The sequence below is a fragment of the Schistocerca americana genome, chromosome 1, assembly GCF_021461395.2.
Source record: "Schistocerca americana isolate TAMUIC-IGC-003095 chromosome 1, iqSchAmer2.1, whole genome shotgun sequence".
Classification (NCBI taxonomy): Eukaryota; Metazoa; Arthropoda; class Insecta; order Orthoptera; family Acrididae; genus Schistocerca; species Schistocerca americana.
In genome coordinates this window covers 934,172,498-934,195,958 of record NC_060119.1, presented here as the reverse complement: position 1 = coordinate 934,195,958, position 23,461 = coordinate 934,172,498, and the positions used below count along the sequence as shown (strand labels likewise).

At 37.5% G+C, this 23,461-nt stretch overlaps 1 protein-coding gene across 11 annotated transcripts in view; it reads left to right on the top strand.

Annotated features, from left to right (window-relative positions):
* Window positions 1–2,536, top strand: part of LOC124615457 — a 354,502-nt gene extending 351,966 nt beyond the window's left edge. For all 11 annotated transcript variants that reach the window (XM_047143452.1, XM_047143442.1, XM_047143435.1 and 8 more), the window contains one exon: window positions 563–2,536. In XM_047143452.1, coding sequence (XP_046999408.1) covers window positions 563–727 — 165 coding nt within the window. In that variant the 3' untranslated portion in view covers window positions 728–2,536. The remainder of the gene's footprint in view (window positions 1–562) is intronic.
* Window positions 2,537–23,461: the final 20,925 nt, after the last annotated feature.

Below are 23,461 nucleotides of genomic sequence, written 5' to 3'. Positions count from 1 at the left end.
CCACCTGCTTTTCCTCTCCACTGACCCAGTGAGTGATGAGTCCCTCCCTGCTTGCCATGGACACATTTCATTGCCCTTTCCTGTTTTTTTCTTCATCTACTTTTCCTTTCTAAGGAACTACTGGAAATATTCTGAAAGCTCAAGTATTAAATTTTGTTTTTCATTTATATTAAGAGAGTGACTCACTGCTGCAAGATATAAAATGTTACCTAATTCCATTTTTAAGAGCATGGCATTTCTTTGTCAGAAACTTCAGAGAAAATAAGGTATTGTAGTCCTGCAAAGGGAAGGAGTGTAATACTCTTCAGTGTTTTCTCTTTGATCTTAAGCTTCCAAGGAATTAACATGTTGTCCAAGAGCTTAATACTGAGTGTAGTCTGTTACACGTTATCATTAATTGAACAATGAACATCCATACTTTTGGAAGTATGATTGTTATTCCAACTCCATTTTGTCGCTTTTCTTCATTAAGTTCACACTATTAGTGTTTGTTATTGGCTGGTTAATTTTATTTAACAACTGCTTGAATATATGAAGACTAATGAGCAAGTATTTGTTACAGGATAGACCCAAGAAATGCAACAACCCAAAGGTGTGCAACTTGTGGCATAAATCTGGAGTTAGATACATGCGTACCTGCCAGGCTTGCCCTGAGGTTTACCCATGGACTGGAAAGACAGGAGTGAAGAACAGCCGCATTGATAATGAAATCTATGAAGAAACGTAAGAATGTAATATCTGTTTTGTCAGTAAGATGTTATGGCCACAGCTTGACAACATTGTTGTGCACAATAAGATCATTCATCATCATTTATAGACAGAAGTAATCTGATTCAATAAGTGCCTGTAAATTTAAAAATGTGTTAAAGATATTTGACTGTATTGTGTAATTGGCAATTATTTTATTGGGAACTGAATAATATTCCTTTTGAACTGCAATGATTTCATTTGAAGAAAAATTAAACACAACATTTACTTTTTTTAAGAAAATTTGTTAAAGCCTTTTCCCATTGACTTATTTTGTGATAAATATTTGTGGAATATAATAAGTTCAGACTTATATTAATTATACTGAACGTGTGACAAGTCCTGCTGCATTGTGAATGCTTGTTCACAGAAAATATACTATTAAAATTTGTACATATTCTATTTAGTCATTGGAAAGAAAAAGACTTGTATAGTACGCAACAGACATTTTTATATATGTATATGTCATTCTGCAATATAAGAAAAAAATGAGCAAATGTCAAGTTTTGCAGTAGTTGATGAGTCTTGTGTACAAAAATGTGTGTTTGTGAAGATTTTTAAAAATTCTCCTAATTAAGTGCCATTCAGCCATTGACACAGCTCATTAACTCTTAGAATTTCAAAAGTACAAAATACTTTCCTCAGTAATTTCTATTTTAAGAGAAAAAATTTCTGACCAGTGAGGCCATATTCTGTGTTCACCCATAACTGGCAGACTTTCATAAACATTTAGCCTCATGACAGGATGAACAGCTGTAAAATCAAGGAAATAAACAAAGAGAAATAAATGGCACATCTTGAATTACATGAGTATTATTGGAAATTTGTTGAGCTATGTAAACTGTAATGGGCAATGCCCTGTACTAAATGGTTTGTTCTAAGAACATACCAGTCTTATATTATTAAGTGGAAGTACAAACTTGGATGTCTTAGATGAATTTAAGACACTGGGTTAGTAACTGTTATTTATTGTTTTAATGAAAATGTAATAAGTTAATCAGTTTGATTTAAGTCTCTAAGAATGGTATATTGAAGAGATTATATAGTATAATCTTAAGTAACCATTCTCATACTTTCTTTTCGGAATACTTGAACAATTTGTAGAGCAATCAAGTTGTACACAAATTTAAATTTGTACAAAATTATTCTAATTTTGGCATTAAAAATAGCTTTTTAGTGTGTGTATTAATATGTATGCCATGAATGTTAATTGACATTAATTATGTTTGCATTTGATGACTATCCTCATTCTACAGTTTGATGATGAGGGTTTCTTGTCATTTGAGTACACCATCCTAGGCATGACATTAGGTGATACGTACACAGTTCCTGTACAAGAACATGTTGGACAGTTTTGTCAGTTTACCCCTTGATGTAAAATCACCTTTTGGGAAGATAATTCTAAAAAAATATACTGGCACTGTAGTAAGGATCATATCTTTCTTTCTTTCTTTGGGCCATCTAACATGCTGAACAGTGTACTGCTAGATCTGTCCACTAAATTATTCACATTTTTCTGCTTCCTATAAGCAGATATTCTGGTTTGATTACATATAGAAATGAAGTTGTAAAGAACATGTTGCCATAACTACAAAGTTTGTTAACCTACTTTTTCCTGTTGGTGGTTAATGGCAGCAATATTGGTGGAATTATTTGTCATCAATTTTAGCTACATGGCTCTTGTTACTAAACTGTGCCGTTATTACATTTTCTTATGTATGTGATGAAATTGTATTATAAGATAGCAGTGCAATTAAGTTTTTAATAATAAATACCTTTTCAACAGAAATATGTTTTCTTTATGAATTCAGTTACTCACAAACAAAACTGAGGGAAACAGTGATTAACCTAAATGAATATCTCATGTATCTGTATATCAAATTGACTCAAACATTATACTAAATGATTTATCACAAATTCTGTTAAAGTAGTTGTGCTGACCAACCAGTTTGAGTACGAGATAACTAAATTAATATTTATAAAATTGAAGAAAACAGATAATTAAATATCCAACTAAGGTGCAATATTGTTTAAACCATTACAATAATACACCAAAAGAACCAGTGTGATGTAATATCATTGCAGCAAATCAATAAAATGAGTTCCCAACAGGCCAAAATACTTACCTGTAAGAACACCCATGAAAAGTGAGACAAGCATGTCAACTATCAGACTTTCCATCTCAGCACATTCATTCCAAAATATTTTAGTATTTCTTATCATAAGATTTATGGCCCATGCTTTTTATATCTCTCATAGGTTTGCAATTGTGTCAGACACTTTAAAGAAAAAATCAGAATAGTTTCATTAACAAAATTCTTAATAACATAAAAAAAAACTAACAGCCATCTTATGTTACCCTGTCTGTGTTCTTATTCTTAATCTTAATACATTCTGTGTCATCATGGATATACCCCTGGATGCTTACTCACCACTTATCTAAAGCATTGCATGCAGTCAGATGCTGTAATAAAAATGGACAGTGGTGTAATAGATAATTCAAATGAAGGATCCTTAAGTGTGTCATATAATTCAACAACAAAAACAATCAATATTTGACAAAATAATTTAACTGGATAGATAAAGAATCTATTCACCAAGTGGCGGCAGCGCACACACACAAAAGACAGTTATAATTAGGCAAGCTTGCAGAGGACTTACCGGATGGGTTGAGAAGGAAACACTGATTGTTGGGGACTGCATCAGACAAGATTTGAAAACCTGAGAGCTTAAAGGTGGAAGACAGGGTAATATGTATGACAGAGATTATTGCTGAAACATTGTAAATGAGTCAGTAAGAGTGAAAAGCTAAATGCAGAGATGGGAGGGGGCAGTGAAAAATAGATGGGTAAGACAATGAAAGATGTATAAAACTAAAACAGAGTGAAGAAAAGAGTAGTTACTGTGAAGAAATGCTGAGACAGAAGAAATTAACGTAAATTATGGTCAGGTGAGTGGCAAGAACCAGGGTCATGTTGTAGCACAAGTTCCCACACACAAATTTCTGAGAAACTGTTGTCTGGGAGAAGAATCCAGATGGTGTGTGTGTGTGGTGAAACAGGCACCGAGGTTATGACTGTCATGTTGCAGAGCATGCTCTGCGGCACAATATTGTGTGTTGGCAGTATATAACCTCTGCCTATGCCCATCCATCCTAATTGGTAATTTGGTGGTAGTCATGCTGTGCCTATGCCCATTCATCCTAATTGATAATTTGGTGGTAGTCATGCCGATGTAAAAGCCCGAATGTGTTTACATAAAGCTGGTATATGACGTCTCATTTCACAGGGGGCTCCCCCTTTGATAATATATGTTTTCCCAGTTACAGGGCTGGTATGGGTGGTGGTAGGATGGTGCATAAGTCACAGGTGTAGGAGCCATAGATTAGGGAGAAGGGTGCAGAAGGAGCATAGGGTGTGGCAAGAATATTGCAGAGATTGGGAGGGCGACGAAAAGCTATTCCAGGTGTGGTGGGCAAAATCTCATTTCAGGCCATGACTTTAGGAAGTCGTGATGTTGTTGAAGTAGCTGATTAATACATTCCAGACCAGGATAATACTGAGTGACCAGTGATGTGCGCCAAAGTTGTTTTTTGGAGGGATCATCAGTACCAGGATTGGATGTGATGGCCCAGGAAATCTGCTTTTGAGAACTAGGCTGGTTGGATAATTACAGCCAGTGAAGGCTGAGGTGAGAATGGTGATGTATTGCTGTAAAGAGGGTGCATCCAAACAATTACATTTGCCTCAAATGCCAAGGCAGTATGGAAGGGAAAGTTTGACTTGGAAAGGATGACAACTGATGAAATGTAAGTACTGTTATCTGTTAGTATGCTTAATGTGGACAGAAGTGTGTACCTGGCCTTCAGTGAGGACGAGATCAACATAAAGGAAAGTGCCAAGGAATTTGGAATAGGACCATGTGAAATTTAATTACATCTTTACCACGTGGACATGTGGTGAGGCTGACCTGTTAGAATTTTTGGAACCTCTGAAATTAAATTTCATCTGTGAATACCTTCCCCAGTTAAATTTCATTTAATTGGGAGAAGGTATTCAGAGATTCCAGGAATTTTAACAGGTCAGCCCTTACCATGAGCCCACATGGTAAAGATGTAATTAAATTTCACATGGTCCTATTCCAAATCCCTTGCCACTTTCCTTGACATTGATCTTGTCCTCACTGAAGGCCAGCTACACACTTCTGACCACATTAAGCATACTAACAAACAACAGTACTTACATTTTATCAGTTGCCATCCTTTCCATGTCGAATGTTCCCTCCCATACAGCATTGGCATTTGAGGCAAACGTATTTGTTCGAATGCACCCTCTTTACAGCAGTACACCACCATTTTCACATCAGTCTTCACTGGGCGTAATTATCCCACCAGCCTAGTTCAAAAGCAGATTTCCGAGGCCATCACATCCAATCTTGGTACTGCTGATCCCTCCAAAAATAACTTTGGAGCACACCACTGGTCACTCAGTATTATCCTTGTCTGGAATGTAATAATCAGCTACTCCAATAAGACCATGACTTCCCAAACTCAAGCCCTGAAAAGAGATCCATTCTGTATGAGATTTTGCCTACCACACCTAGAATAGCTTTTCGTCACCCTCCCTATCATCGCAATATTCTTGTCAGACACTATGCTCCTTCTGCACCCATATTCCTACTCTGTGGATCCTACACCTATGACTTATGCACTCTCCTACCACCACCTGTACAAACCCTGTAACTGGGAAAACATATACTATCAAACGGAGAGCCACCTGTGAAATGATATGTGATATACAAGCTTTATGTAAACACTGTTCGGGCTTTTACATCAACATGACTACCATCAAATTATCAATTAGGATGAATGGGAATAGGCAGAGGGTATATACTGGCAAGACACAATATTGTGTTGCAGAGCATGCTCTACAACATGACAGTCATAACTTCGGTGCCTGTTTCACCACACATATCATCTGGATTCTTCCCCCAGACAACAGTTTCTCAGAACTTTGCATGTGGGAACTTGTGCTACAACATGTCCTTGGTCATTGCCACTCACCTGGCCTTAATTTACGTTAATTTCTTCTGTCTCAGTGTTTCATCGCAGAAACTACTCTTTTCTTAACTCTGTTTTAGTTTTATACATCTTTCATCATCTTACCATCTATTTTTTACTGCCCAATCCCACCTCTCTACTTAGCTTTTCACGCTTATTAACTCATTTACGATGTTACAGCAGTAATCTCTGTCATGCATATTACCCTGTCTTCCACCTTTAAGCTCTCAGGTTTTCAAATCTCATCTGCAGTCCCCAACAATCAGACTTTCTCATCCTGTCCGGTAAGTCTCCATTGATCTGTGATTGTGGGTGACTTTCCCGAAATCTGCCCCTTTTCATAGACCTCTCCAGTACTTTTCCTTCACCCCTCTTCCTTCCATTTCAACCCTTCTGCCTGAAGAAGGAGCAATGGCTCCAAAAGTTTACCTGATTACAACTTTCTTTTGTGTGTGTGTTCTGCTGCCGCTTGGTGAGTAAATTTTTTATCTATTCAGTTATCTTATATAGTTTGGACACTGGCTCATTGGATTTTGTTTTTTAAATATTGCTTATATTAATGACTTGCAAAGTTTTTAGATGACAACAGAGATAAGTTTGCCAATGGCATTAGCATCTTGACTGAGAATAACAATGAGATCTGAGTTGTTCAAAAGTTTCACAGCAAATACCTAGTCATCTGAAGGAAAAGTTCATTATGATAAAATAAGACTGAGTAATAAATCAAAAACCAATTCATGTATATTTTGCGGTAATAATTATTTATTACAACATGGTTTGCATCTGAATGCTTCTATTAAGAAACTACTTCCAGTGCTAATTGCCATGAGAATCCATTCTGAGAAAAGCAGTATCAGTGACTTTCAGTGTGTTCTTTTGGCTTTTATTGGGACAAAATAAAGAGGCTGGCCAAGTGTACACAAAAATTTGAGTAAGACTCAGACCATTCAGGATAACAAATATTGTGATGAACAGCTTTTTAAATGCTGTGCCACATTAGTCGGTCACAAAACACATTGTCTTATAGTACTGAGAGTTTACAGGCCTCCAGCAGGTTGTGTCTTAAGTTTCAAAAGGTAGATTATTTGCTACTAAATTTTTCATTACAAACTGCATCCTAATATCATACAAAACTAAGAGAAGATTTTATTTAATAAAAAGGGGCACTTGGAATGCCCAACTTTTTAGACAGACTGTCATCAAGATATAAAAGTTTTATTTTTTTAATAAAATGAAGGCACTGAAAAACAGGACACAGAACATTAGCAATTACCAATGTATAGAATGAAAAGTATATGCAGTAGAATAAAAGACAATGTGTCATTCAGAAGTGCCATAGATAAAAATACATGAGAGGCACTAAAACATTATCAGCCTTAACACAGACATTCAAAGATAATCAGCACAACAAGCGATACTACACAACACTCCCATTTTTGTTTGTTGACTTTAATGATACAACTGATAATGATTTGCAGTAAGTTTGAAACTTTTATTTGGAAGGTGCTTTTGTTAAGATGTCTGCCAATAGATTTGATCTAACATAGGAAACAAAAATGGAATCGTCATTTATTTTCTCACAAACATAATGAAACTTTATGTAAATATGTTTATTTCTTTTGTGATGTTCATTGTTTCTCATTATTTGTATTGCATTCTAGTTGTCCAGAGAGAGTTGATTGGTCGCTCCACGTTGACACCAAGTTCATTTAAGAATGTACGAAGCTAGGTAATTTCAATATCTCCATCAGATTCTGCCACATACTTTGCTTTTCTGATACATCTAGCAACTTATTTCTGCCTGTGAGATGTTCAGAAGACATAGCCCACTGCTGAATGATGAGTATTATTACCTCCAGCAAAAGCAGAATCTGAATATTCATGAAGATTACTAACACAGTTGCCCAGAAAGTAATTTTTTTCTCAGCTGAAAACAATGTTACGAATGCAAAATGATATGTATGCATTATTTGAAGTCACCTGAGTGAGTGCACCAAGTTTCCATCATTTCTGACAGATAGTGTAGCTGCAGGACAGTTTCAAAATGGCATCTGTAGGTGATGTATTTTACAAGCAACATGTCGTAATTGAATTTCTCACTGCAGAGAAAGAAACTGTGGGAAATATTCACAAACAATTGTGCAAAGTCTATGGAGCATCTTCTGTCAATAGAAGTACAATTAGTTGCCGAGTAAGGAGGGTGAGGTCATCAGAAGGTGGTTTGGCGGAGTTCCATGATTTGCAGCGGTCGGGGAGACCGCCCATGGTTATCACACCTGACGTGTTGCAGGAGCTGATGTTGTCATTTGTGAGGACACAAGCATTATGACTCAGCAATTGGCGCTGCATCTGTCAATCAGCAAAGGAAGTGTGGATGCAATTATCTGCACTCTTGGATATTCAAAACTGTGTGCAAGACGGGTCTTGCGGTGTCTAACGGTGGATCACAAATTGCACAGAAAAAATGTTTGTCTTGATTTGTTGCAATGTTTTGAAGCTGAGGAGGACCCCTTCTTGTCCTGGGTTGTGACTGGTGATGAAACCTGGGTTCATCATTTTAAGCCCGAAACAAAACAACAGTCAATGGAATGCCACCATTCCCAATCCCAATGCCAATGAAGCACTTGGTACCGACAGAGCGTACACTCCCTTGTTTCACACTGTAGGATACCCATAGAATGGGATATAAGTTACATGGACAAATAGGGTGTGTAAATATAACACCATTATTTCATGTGTGTAACTTTCATAATGTTCAATAAAGAATTGTTGAAGAAAAAAGTGTGGTGCATTACTTTCTGGGCAACCCTTGCACTGCTGTATTTAAAACCTTCATTTCTTGTATTTTTAAGACACTTTAGGATACATGTAACAGCAAACCAATGCTTAGGTCCATGGCTTCTCAGAAAAAATAAAGTACTGCAATTTGAAATTGAGCTCCAATCTTAGAACTTCAAAGCAGTTTGTATCTCTGATTACTGATGCAGAGAGACAGAAATCCAATGTGTAGTATTGTCATCATGTGAAGGACAGAACCTTAATGCAGCACTTCTTCAAAGGGGCCCGGATGATGTGTTTATACAAGAATAGAAACACGGTTCCACGACATTACCTTCTCACATTAAGTTAAGACAAAACTTTGAAATAATAGCTACTGAATTACAGATCTTGACATCTACAAGAAATTAATCACTTTGTATGTGTAGTGATCACCCAGTGGTAAGGTGGACACTTTTTTCAACAAATTAACAGAACCTATAGATTAAAGTCTCAGCTACAAAAGTCACCATAATTCTGAGTGGAGATATAAACCTAAACACAAATATCATAAATTAATCTGGCATGCATCCTCATAAATGTCTTCTATGGTTTTGGCATGTCCCTGTTGTTCAATACCACAACAAGGGTTACTATAATGACTGCCTCAGTAATCAACCTTAGGGCCACGAATGTGGACAGGGAGAAGTGTTGTATAGCTGTAAAAGATCTTGTCCCCTCAGATCATTTCTGCCACATAATAACAGCAAAATCAGGTATGGCAGAAATCTCTAAACTGCCGGCCTACTAACGACATTTATCAGAAATCAAAATACAAGATTTTCAAGAGAACTAGCAAACCAATGCAAATGCAAATGTGTGTCACAACTCAAATTCTCAACAATATTTACATTGAACTTTGAAAACACATTTCCAAATGTACCCACATCAGTAATCAGTATCTCACAAAAACAAATGGATAACAGCAGGCATCAGATGTCCTCCCAGTATCCAAGTTCCATAAAAAAAAAGAGAGAGAGAGAGAGAGAGAGAGAGAGAGAGAGAGAGAGAGTCATAATGAGTCAAAGTTCATAATTTCCTATCGTAGGTACAAAAAGATTTATAAGAAAGTGCTGACTGTTGCAAAAAGTAATTTAATAACAAAATAATATACAACATAGAGAAAACAATCAAGGCAGTCTGGGATGTCATTAAATAGGAAACAGACAGAAACGAACAAGAGCATACTTATACGGAATGGAAATAAAGTAGCAAATGATCCACACCACCTAGCAACTATGTGAATGAGCATTTCTCAAATACTGCAGAGAAATTAAAAATTGCCAAAAACAAATATAACATTTGTAAATAATGATGCACTAAGTACAATGACAACCAGCATGGAGTCAATAAACCTGTATGACTCCTAAAAAATAATAAGTAAACAGGCTTAGATGACGTAGCAGCGTGTGTGCTGAAGTGATGCAGGTATACAAGCTCCCTTAATAAACATAATAAATGAATCATTCGTATTAGGGAAATTTCCAGAGCATTTAAATCAGACAAGAGTGATGTATATGGTATTGTTGTTCCCAAGAATCTCATGTAGCTTTCTTTAATGGCAACATCAGTTCCAATGCACAATTGAATTTCAAAAGCTTCCTGACTTCTGGGGTTAAAATCCATTACTGCGGTTTTCTTGGTGCTGACACTATAATGACTCATTGAAACACTGAATTATTTCATTTGTAATACAGTTGCATAGTATCGCTAATTGTTCATAATATTTATGTTCACACATAATAGAGATATAAGCAGTAGAAAAATTATCTTTGAATATGGGGAGTAGTACTTTATACCATGTACATAATTGGGAAAAGACAGGGTCCTAGTACCAAGCCCTGGGGTACCCTACATCTTTTTTATTGGTAATGCTAGATCTTTGTGTGCCACTCACCATTCTGGGTCTTCCCAGGTCCAAAACCTACCAAATCCACCCACCCAGCACTTCCCTATTCCAGTCCTGTCATCCTGTCCCAGGTTTATCCTACCCCCTCAGGGACTGGGCCACCTGTGAAAGCAGCCATGTCATTTCCAAGGTCTGCTGCAACCATTGCACGGATTTTTGTATTGGTATGACTACCAACCAGCTGTCCACCAGGAAAAATGGCCACCGCCAAATTGAGGCCAAGAGCAATGTAGACCACCCTGTAGCACAACATGCAGCTGAACATAACACACTTAATTTTAATGGCTGTTTCACTACCCAAGCAATCTGTATCCTTCCCTCCACTTTCAGCTTTTCTGAACTGGGCAGATGGATGTTATCCTTACAACACATTCTCTCCACTTCTGTGACTATCCCGGCCTCAACCTACAGTAACATACTGTCCCCACACCCTCCACCTAACAACTTCCACCCCATCTGTCCTGCCGTCTCCTCCCCATTCTCATCTCCCACCCTGTTTATTTGCCACCCTCTGCCAGTGCATCTGCCTGTCTCTCCCCAATTCCTCTCCTTCTTTACTCCTTTTTCCCCACCTCCCTGGCCAAAATCCTCCTGATGCTCTGCCTGTTGGCATTCTAGTCACTTCACACCCCACTAGACAGCGTCCATCTCTCTCCCCACCCATACACTACTATTCTTTCCCCTTCCCCATCCCCTCCAGACTGCTGCTTGCATCCCACATGAAAGTTGCATTCTAGCACAAGATGCTGGAGTTACCAGTCATGTGTGCATGAGGTGTACTTGCTTGTGTGTATGAATGGTGTGTGTGTCTCTTTTAGTGATGAAGGCTTTGGTCGAATGCCTTATGTAAGTGTCATTTAATTGTGCCTGTCTGCAACTTAATGTGTCTTCTTTATCATAAGTAGCAATCTGTCTTTTCCTACATTGTTGTTGTTCCCACCTGGAGTTTCATTTTTAAACAAATTGCTTTATCTTAGTTATCTGCAAATTTATAACATTGTAAACAATACCACTGATCCAAATGTTTGATAATTTCTCTAGGAGTGTTGTTATATTTACACAGTCAAAAGGGTTCTATATTAGTTTGTTTGGTGCATAAGTTCACAGCACTTTTGTAATGCATGTTGGTATTCTGATTGTTTTGGGTTTATTTATTAATTGTCATTTTTATCTGTAGTTCATTGTTGCTATTTGAGTTTAGAAATTGTTATTTTGTCATTTAATGATAGTGAGTGGAACTGTGGATGCTAGAAAATAGAGTTCCAAGTGGAGAAATCTGAACATTTATGACATATTCTTCTGTCTAAGCTCAGTATAGGGTTGACAGCAGTGGAGGCAGCCAGAAACATTTACACTGTATATGTGGATAATTCCAGAGCATGGCAAGAAAATGATTTTCTCATTTTAAGGAGGATCATTTAAATGCATACATGTAAATGTACTCAAGAACTGGCAAATGTAATGAACTGTGATCAGTCCACCTTCATATGACATCTGTATGCAGTGTGGAGGGTTCAAAAATCATCTAAGCCAAAATCAAAAAAATCAATGGGTTGCCATATGTGCATCTTTGCTTGTTCGTCACCAATTGGCTCATGAACAACTCTGATCATTCCTACCCTGTATTATTATTGGTGACGATAAATGGTGGCGTAATGATAACATAAGGAAAAGAAAGGAATGGATGAGCCCAAACAAAGCAGCAGTTCCCCATATAAAGACTTGCGTGCATCCACAAAAGATAATATTTTGCATGTTGTGGAACAACAGTGGTGTATTGTTCTATGAATTGCTTCCCCAAGTGTTACCACCACTGCTGACATTTATTGTCAACAACTGAGACATCTTGCAGATGCAGATAATGACCACCCACATTCTGCTAGACTGACAGAAAACACTATACAGGAGTTGGTTGGGAAGTCATTCTGTACCCACTTCATTTATCTGATCATGCATCCTCAGATTTTCACCTTTTCCACTCTCTATAAAACAACCTTCAAGGAACTTCCTTTCCAGATGAAATTGCACTCTGAACATGGCTTGATGAATTCTTTGCCTCAAGACCAAGTGATTTCTACAGTCATAGAATTGCAAAGTTACACTAGCATTTGCAGACTGTTGTAAACAGTGAAGGAGAATATATTATCAACGCCTACAGTCTCTGTTATCTGTATCTGCTGTGTTTATTAAACTTAAGGGAAAATGCTATCAACTAACTCTATAGATCTATGAAGCAACTCTATAGATCAAGGAATCATCTGCCACATTTGATTTAATTTGATGTAAGCACTCTGATTTTCAAAGATTAGATTAAGCTTATAAAAACTTGAAAATTCTATTGTATAGGGTGTGGTGTAGGAAGTTACTGGTTTGAAACATACAAAACACAATGGCCTTTTCTCATTGTTGCATGGGGTAAGTGCATTCTAAAGGCTGGGATATAACTTTTTTTAGGTTAGATTAGAAGCAATCATGCAGTGGATGAGAGAGGAGTTTCTATTTGCCACGATGACTTACTTTTCCAACGGCTGCTCACTCATTGCAACCAGTGTGCATCCAGGGAATAATTTAGTATCATGCTTGCAAGTCATGCTTCTGAAAATTGATTGTGATGTGGATGAACATGTTTGTAGATACTTCTTGTGTGCAGAAAAGAAATCAGGACCTTCAAGAACGCTGGTTGTGGTGGCCAAGCGGTTCTAGGCACTTCAGTCCGGAACCGCATGTCTGCTACGGTCACAGGTTCAAATCCTGCCTCGGGCATGGATGTGTGTGATGTCCTTAGGTTGGTTAGGTTTAAGTAGTTCAAAGTTATAGGGGACTGATTACCTCAGATGTTAAGTCCCATAGTACTCAGAGCCATTTGAACATTCAAGAACCAACAGGACACCATAAAAAGTTAAGAAAGTATGGCTGGTGATTTTGAATTCCCTCCTGCAATCTGCGCAGAAACATGCAGCTGCTCTTGCAGTTTCTGCTTGCACAGTGAGAAGTATCATTCATACCAACTGGCAGTGGTGCACACACTTAATGCACGCGATTTTGTTTCACGAAAAAATGCAAATGAAGCCTTGATCGAAAACTTGTCTATGATATCCTCATGTGAAGAGGCACATTTTCATTTGTCTGGATGTGTGAATAAACAAAACGTGAAATGTTGGAGTGGCACAAACTCCTGAAAGCTTCATGAGCAGCTCCTGTATGCAGAACATGTGACTGATTGGTGTGCATTATCCAAAATTGGCATTATTGGCCCATGAATGATAGGGCAATTGTAGTCACTTCTGAGCATTATATACGGATGACTGAGGAGTGTTTTCTTCTCAAACATGAAGAAATGGATGTGGGGAATGCCTGGTTCCAACAGGACAGCGGCATGTCTCGCACGGCACGAATGTCAATGACACTCTTGCACGAATACTTCCCCAACCATTTCATCTGTTTGAGAGGTGATCTTCAGAGGTCAGCACACTTTCCATATTTAGCCACCTGTGACTTTTTCTTATGTGGCTATCTTAGATACTTTAAGTGTACCAATCGTCCATGGACCACAGGTGAGCTGCGGGACAATATTTTGTGCTGTTATTGCCAGCATAGACAGAGACATTCTGGACAAACGGGACCAAAACTTCCAATTTATATTCTCCAAATGTGTTGAGCAAAGTGGAGGCCACTTTCAAGAGATAATTTTCAAAACCTAATGAAATATAGCTTTAAATAAAAGTATGGTACCTCTGTGTAAAGAAAAGAGAATTAAATTGCTATCTCCAAAACTTCTGCTTCACAATTTTTTATCAAATACAGAAGTTACCATGCTGCACCCTATATATTGACTTTTTTATGATCTTCGAGAATTGTTTTCGATTGGTCCCCTTCCTTGAAAACTGGAGCTACCTCAGCTATTTCCAATGGGTCAGAAAAACTTCCTGATTTTAATATGTTATTAATTGCAGTGGAAAGATGTTAAGATATGTTGTCAATGCAAGATTTTAGGATATTCATATTTAGCCCATAATATCCCACAGACTTAGAGTTTCCTGGTGTCTTTACCATGCTTTTTTTCCATTGCTATCTGTTGGGGTGAGGAATATGGTGTACATGAAAGCACTATCCTTACAGTTGTATTACTGACTATTGTATTTATTATTGTTTACCAACAGAAGAGAAATATTCATTAAATATATTTGCATAATCCTATTGTCATTCTATTGTAGTACCAGTATAGTTTATAATGAGGTCATTAATAAAATTATCATTTCTAGCTCAGAATCTATTATAAAATTCCAAATGCTAGCTTCCATATTTAATGAATGAACTACATTTTTGCTTCTTTTGTGTAATGGCAAGTCCTTATAATATCCATGATATTACTGAATGCTCCTTTCAGCTTAACATTCTCTCAGTTATTCTAATTTTTGCACTGGAACAGTATTAACTTTTTCCTTGTTTGTATACCTTTGTCACCTATCCAAGTCCTTTTCTGCATATTTTTATTATTTTTTATTATTGGGGGTTTTATGGGGCATGTGATGTCAGAAAAGTAGAAGAGGTCACTGGCAAAACTGTCATAAGTGTAATTGTTCGTTTCAGCCCATGCTGCACTTCCTAACATGTGGTTGAGGTTTCTGACATTCTCATCATGTATTGTTCTTTTTGATATATATTTTTTTATTTTACTAGGTGGAGGGAATATATTAGAGAGACATTGAAATTCAATGGTATGATGGTCACAGATAGCAGACATGAGGAAGGCTTTTTTAGAAGTAGTTATCCATGTTAGTGAAAGTATTATCCAGACAGATTCTGGTGCCATCTGTCTCTTTAGTTGGTTCCTTAATTAGTAAATTTAAATTTAATTTATGCAATAAGAGCTGTAATCTTCTTGCAGTGGAATTATTGCATAGTGTGTCAATAATGATGTCACCAGTTATTATTATATTTACCCAATCATTTTTCCCAGGGTATTCACTACTTGCCTCTAAAGTAGTTTATAGAGATTAGCTAGAAAAAATTTTGTACTTGTAAATGGAGGTCTGTCTGTATATACCCTCAAGTATAATATGTTGCCTTTCCCATCTGTATTTTATCACAGAAAGTTAATGAAACTGTCAACAATTAAAGAACTATTTATTCCACAGTAATTACTGAAACTTTTTGCAAATGTTATAACACCATCACCAGGCTTGATCTCCCTACTAAAAGATGAGCAAAGGTTTATTGGTAATGGGTGTGTAGTGAGAATTTTTTCTTCAGGATACTAGTGCTCAGTAATAACTAACATATCTGATTTATTGATACAAGCTATTGTGTCTGAATCATTGTGCTTATTTCCCATAGTTCTAAAGCTGTGTTGGTACTGTTGCATCATACCAGTCAATTTAATTCCCATTTGTGTATTAACTCCCACCTGTGAATAATTATGTCTAAATGTTTTATGTCACCTTTTTTCCCAGTTGGAGGTACGAAAAAATTGTGGTTATTCAGGTGTTTGTGTACCTTTTTCTCCTCTCCCCAGTTTGCTGGTAGCTTCTCTGCTGATGATAATGCTTTCTCCTCTGGTATAATTAGCAATGGGTCTTCTTCTACAGGGCAGGATGATGTTTCTTCTTCTTTTTCTTCATGCTGAGTCTGCAGTGCTCTTCTTTTCATGAGAGGGCAGTATTACTTCATCCTTAATCATCTTAATAATAACTTTAACCCTATTTGCTGCCTGCTTTTCCAGCAACTGTCAATACAGAAGGAACATCACTTTCGTATTTGAGAAAATACACAAATCTGTATAAAGGACAATAATCTTTAAAAACAACAAAATAGTTGTAACATTTTTACTATTGTTGGTGTAATTTATATTACTATTTGACAACAGGGAGAAATAATAGAGTTTATATTGTTTGATGATATTGACTTTATATCACCTCATAAGCTGTCGTAAATATCTGATGATACCTGATAATGGTCTGTCGACCAAAACTGACTGTACAGCCTTGGGAAAGGCACCCATGACAAAACTCTTACATCTGGTGTGCAAAATGGATAAGAGAGGTAAAATACCATCAGACATCAAAAATATAATAATTCAAATTCCAAAGAAAACAGGTGCTGACAAGTGTGAATATTACCAAACTATTAGTTTAATAAGTCATTGCTGCAAAAGACTAACACAAATTCTTTACAGAAGAATGGAAAAGCTGGTAGAAGCCGACTTCAGGGAACAGCAGTTTGGATTCCAGAGAAATGTAGGAGCATGCGAGGCAATTATGACCCTGCAACTTCTCTTAGAAGATAGGTTAATGAAAGGCAAACCTACATTTATATGATTTGTAGACTTCAAGAAAGCTTTTGACAATGCCAAATGGAATACCCTCTTTGAAATTCTGGAGGTATCAGGGGTAAACTTTGTACAGAAACCAGACAGCAGTTATAAGAGTCGAGGGATGTGAAAGGGGAGCAGTGGTTCAGAGGGGTGAGAGACAGGGTTGCAGTCTACCTTTGATGTTATTCAATCTGTGCACTGAGCAAGCAGTAAAGGAAACCAAAGAAAATTTGGAGTAGGAATTAAAGTCCAGAGAGATGAAATAAAAACTTTGGTGTTTACCAATGGCATTGTAATTCTGTCAGATACAGCAAAGGACTTGAGAGAACAGTTGAATAGAATGGGAAGTGTCTTAAAAAGAAGGCTTAAGATGAATACCAGCAAAAGCAGAACAAGGGGAACAAGGGTAATGGATCGTAACTGAATTAAATCAGGTGATATTGAGGGTATTAGGTTAGGGAACAAGACACTTAAAGTAGCAGATAAGTTCTGCTATTTGGGCAGCAAAATGACTGATGATGGCTGAAGTAGATTGGAAGTGGCAAGAAAAGCATTTTGAAGGAAAGGAATTTATTAAGATCTAACATAGACTTAAGTGTTGGGAACTCATTTCTAAAAGTATTTGTATGGCAGTATGGCAGTGGTACATAGGCAACAAACAGTTTATACAAGAAGACGATAGAAGCTTTTGAAATGCGGTGCTACAGAAGAATGCTGAAGATTAGGTGGGTAGATCACGTAACTAATGAGGAGGTTATGAACAGCACTGGGGGCAAAAAATTATGACACACACGCACAACCTGACTAGAAAAAGGGATTGGTTGATAGGGCACATTCTGAGACATCAAGGAATCACCAATTTAATAATAAAAAGAAGTGTGGAGGGCTAAAAATTGTAGAGGGAGACCAAGAAGTGAATATGGTAAGCAGATTCAGAAGGATGTAGGTTGTAGTAGTTATTCAGAGATGAATAGGATTGCACAGGACCAAGTAGTATGGAAATCTGCATCAAACCAGTCTTCCGACAGAGGATCACCATAACAACAAAAAATCTTATTGCAATTAAACGTGATTTTTTTAACCTTTACTGGCTGTTACTTCAACTGAAAACAGGCTTTTTCCTCAGACCTCGTACATATAATGTATCCTCCAATGTATGAGGTTCCCGTGCACAATTTACTGGTGCAATTAACTTGGCTAACCCAATATCTCCAGCATATAATATTGAATTATCTCTGATCTGGACAGAAACTTTGAACTTCACTAGTGGTTTACACACTGAAAACCATTCTTTTTGCGAAATCATGTTTTTTGATGCAGCTCTCTCAGTGAGCCAAACTTGATCAAAAGCAGTAGCCAAAAAGCTTCTAATTTCTGCAATTACAGCATGATGTTTAGTTTCTTGACTTTCTCTTGAAGAATCTTCTGTTGCACTCAGCCTTGTTACAAGAAAATGACCTTTCTTGTAACAATAATAGCACTCAACATTGCCTTTTCACTGTTCAGGACGGGAACAGTCAGGCTAAAGAAATGACATCCAGTCAGGACACTGATGAGTAAAAACAGAGAATTTTGTTAGACAATGATCTGTTTGTGTTTCATGGATAGGAATACAGAAAATGGGTGCATCTATGGAAGACACCAACTGTTTGAAGGGGCCACTACAGTTAAAGTGGATTATGAAGATGCAAGGTAAGGCATGTTGGCAGGTCAGGAGCTGGTCACGAAGAGCATGTCCCTTTGAGGGACTGACTCTGCTCCTATCCACTGGAGCCATGCACAACCATTCTCCTGAATTTCCCATTGGCTGAGGGCTGCAGGTGATGTTCTCAAAAAGCATCTTCCCTTATCACTTCTCATCTGTGGGCTGTATGCTTGGTTTGCAAAATAGGCTGGAAACTGAGCTTAAGCCATGGCAGCAGACCCTTGGGAGGACTACAACTCTTGACCAGAGAGGAAGAAAAGTTTCCAATCAAATATTTGCAATAAAATGTTTGTGATTGTTTTCAAACGTGGTTACCTGCACAGTATGTTCCTCCTCCTGCAGAAGTGGAGACACGTACAGTTTGCAAAAGTTTACATATCATTACATTCTCCTTTCAACAGGTGGCTTGCCCTAATAGCAGTGCGTCATATAATGAAAATATAGGTTTTAGAAAGGGCCTTATTTCATCACTAACCAACATTTCAATTTTAAATTTATTTAACCTTTAAAAATGCAATTGCACTAGAATTCAAATATTAAAATGAATGAGGCTAAATTCATGACAGAGAAAATCACAAAAATGGAATTAATATGATAGAATCTGTTTTGTTGAAAAAATTCTATTAATAATTTAACATCGTGACATTAAACTTAGTTTGATATAAAAAGACTAGAGAATGGCCAAGAATCAGCACTGATCTTCTACTGTCTTACAAGCACTTGTAGAAATGTGTGTTTGTTTGTGTTGTTTGGCAAATGTTAATCACATTGGCACATAATGGAACTAATACAAAAATTATTAAATATATCAAAAATATTAATCAATTTTTGAAAATATGATGTAACTGGATACATAAAAATTTACTCATCAGGTGGCAGCAGAACACAAATAAACTTGATGAGCAAAAACATTATGACCACCTGGTTAACAGCTTGTTGTGTCACCTTTGTAACGCAATACACCACTGATTCTGTGTATCATCAATTCTACAGTTCATTGGTGGATTTGTGGAGCTATGTGGTGCCAGGTGTCTATGCACAAGTCAAGTAATTCTTGTAAATAACTGACCCCTGATTTCAGAATGAGATTTTCACTCTGCAGCGGAGTATGTGCTGATATGAAACTTCCTGGAAGATTAAAACTGTGTGCCCGACCGAGACTCAAACTCGGGACCTTTGCCTCTTGCGGGCAAGTGCTCTACCACCCTGATTTGTGTATATGGTGATGGCACTCAATAGTGACCCAGATGGGAACCATCGGATTCATATCAGGTGAATTTGGGGGCCAAGACATTAACATGATTTCACTATCATGCTCCTCAAACCACTGCAGCTGATTCTGGCTTCAAGACATGTACAGTTGTACTGCTGAAAGATGACATCATTGACAGGGAACACATAAAATATGAAGGGATGCAGATGGTCTGCAGCTGACATGCTATCTGTGATAACTGCCACAGGACCCAGACAAGTGCTAGAGAATGTCTATCATAGCATAATATTGGTATGAACAGCCTGCATCCATGGTGTAGTGCACATTTGGAGAAGGTGTTCACCTGAAAGACGGCATTTGTGGCGACGACCATTGACCTGGTACAGCGAAGACATGATTCATCTGGTGAGCAAACACATTTCCAGTGATACACAGTCCAATCTGAATGATCCTGAGGCAATTGGAATTGCAGTTGATGATGTCATTGGGACAACATGTGAACAGGCAGAGGTCATCTGCTGCATAGTCCCTTGTTTAGCAATATGTGCTGAATGATGTGCTCCAAAATGCATGTGCATCCACCAGCATTGTTCCCTCTCACCAGAGGTGCCACAGATTGCCATCTATTTTACTTTACAGGGCAGGAAAACCTCAAAACACCATTCTGTGAAGCTTCCTGGATGTCCAACAGCTTAGCACCTAGTGGTAATTTCACCGCCCTTGTTCCATTTTCCATAGAAGCTCATGACAGTAGCATATGAGCATTTGATCAGCTTCACCATTTTGAGGTACTCGATTACAGTATCTGCGTAATAATAATCTGCCCTTTGGCAAAGTCACTTATCTAATTGGATTTCTCCATTTACAGTGCGTATCTTCACTAGGGTAATCCCTCATCTATATCTGCTCATCTTACATACTTTTCTTACAGTGTCACATGCCGCAACGTCACCAGGAAGCATCCAACCTTGCAGTGGGCAGTGATCAGTATTTAAATTTGCAAGCTTTTGGAGCCAATGGTTCATTCTCCTGACAAAAGCATTGCAAGGGAACAAGATGGGTGAAGAAAAGGTCTAATGAGGTGTAGAATATAGGAAGACTCCAGAAAAGTCTCCAGAACCCAAGGTCAGGAGAGACATACAGGATGAGATGAGAAGGAAATGAGGCTTTTCAGTTCAACACATCCACATTCTAGTGCAATTTCCTGGGTTTATGGTGTATATTGTAAAGATATTCACTTAATTTTAACATCCAGTGTGTCAAACAACTGCTTTGATCTTTTAAATTTAACGGACTTGGAAGGACTGCTTGGACAGTAACCACTGTGAAATTTCTCCATCTAGGTAGTATTTCCAGTAATTAACTCCAAACAACAAGGCAACTCATTGTCTGTGGTACTGTGATTAATTTCCACCTTATTAAGCTGGTGAGACACACAAATAGTTGGTTTTGTTTTGCTGTTCTATTGCTGAGGGAGGAGGAGAAGGAGATTAGCGTTTAACATCCCGTTAACAACGAGGTCATTAGAGATGGAGCACAAGCTGGGATGAAGGAAGGGTGGGGAAGGAGATCGGCCATGCCCTTTCAAAGGAACCATCCCGGCACTTGTCTAAAGTGATTTAGGGAAATCATGGAAAACCTAAATCAGGATGGCCGGACATGGGATTGAACCGTCATCCTCCCGAATACGAGTCCAGTGTGCTAACCACTGTGCTACCTCACTCGGTGTTATATTCCTGACTTAGAATATATCCTACAGCAAAATTGGATACACCACAGGATAACATTTTCAAAATCAGGATATATTACCAGAGGAGAAGTTATTAGTACGTTCTCAATCTGCCACATAGTGGTCTCACACATTGCATTGTCCATTCAAAAGATGCCCCTTTTACAACATTTTGTCAATGGTATTGTTACTGTAGCATAATATTTGACAGAACTGAAAATGGTATAATGCAAAAATTGCACTCATAAAATAAAATCCTTTCACCTGAAAGTAAGATGACAAGTTTTAACAAAACTTGAGAAAATGATACAATAATTCATGAGACCAAGAAAATTCTATAATCCCTTTAATAATTCCTCTTTCTCTTGAGTTGAATGTTAAAGGTCAATAGTATTTGATTACTAGCAAGAAGAGAGAGCAGAATTATCTTAATTACAGGAGCAGAGGTGAGAATCATTGTAATCAGTGATTGTTGGGTCATTGCTAACAGGATGATGGATGACCACGAGAATAATTTGATGCCAGGATTTGCTTTGTATTGCAGTTCTTCTTTAAAAGGTATAGGACTTCATAATGTGGATTTAGAGTAAACACAGGTTCTTTTATTGACCATGTGACGTGCATTTAGGACTGTAGCAACGACATCTGATTAAATAGCATCACTATTTTAGCAACATTTATTTTAACGTGATGTTCACTGTTAAAAGAGGCTGCAAAAACATTAAAAAAGCAAAGGCTGGACAAAGACTACTGATAATACTAATTCAAAACATTCCATCTTTCAAATAAATATTATTAGTCTAATTAATACAAAGAAAAATATGAGAGCAACTTATGTTAGCAATTCAAACAGAGAAGACCAATGAGAAAATTGTTAGCTGCAACAGGCAGAAGATGTGCTTTGCTGGTGCTGTACATTTTAGCAACTTTGACTGAGATAAACTTATAATGCAGTGTTCTTCTTACTTAGGAATTTTCTCTCATGTGAGGCCGCTGTACAAGATCGTGTGTCAATTTAAAGTTCTAGATTCACGTATTTTACCGTTCATGTCGCGGCTTCTGTGTAATCTTTCATCAGTTGTATTAACGCCCATTTGTATTGTGATATATTGTGAAATTTCCAACTTTCGTGAGTGCGACAAGAAACTAGTACTGTTAATGTCAATTGTAAGCTTAAACTAAATTGTGTCCTTTTAAAATTTTTGAGGACAGTAAGACTATCCTCATTCAAAACAATCTTTGTCTACTTTTATTGTACAATTACGTCAGAAATAGGTTAATTTCATAATTTTCAGAAGCTTACAAAACTACACTGAAGAGCTAAAGAAACTGATACACCTGCCTATTATCATGTAGATGTCAGGTGTGATGTATCATTAAGGCCATGATAGCAGCCAATGTTACTGTCTTGGTCACAGATGGATCAAAGGGGATGAGGCCTGGTTGTCCACTGAAACTCCTATCCTACGGATGTCGTTGGACTTAAAGTAAGACACTTCGGCCATTATTTTGCATTATTTGCAAGCAACTGAGCATTTTTCATATGTCTGCTGTGTCTGTATGTGTGGATAGATACGTGCGTGTGTGCGAGTGTATACCTGTCCTTTTTTCCCCCTAAGGTAAGTCTTTCCGCTCCCGGGATTGGAATGACTCCTTACCCTCTCCCTTAAAACCCACTTCCTTTCGTCTTCCCCTCTCCTTCCCTCTTTCCTGATGAGGCAACAGTTTGTTGCGAAAGCTTGAATTTTGTGTGTATGTTTGTGTTTGTTTGTGTGTCTATCGACCTGCCAGCGCTTTCGTTCGGTAAGTCACCTCATCTTTGATTTTATATATAATTTTTCCCACGTGGAATGTTTCCTTAATGTTCTAGTCAATGTTTAAACTTGCTAATTATTTTCTCTTTACATGGAGTGTGCCTGCCTTAATGTTATAAATGACTGTTTCATAACCAGCTCTTTAACGCACCTAC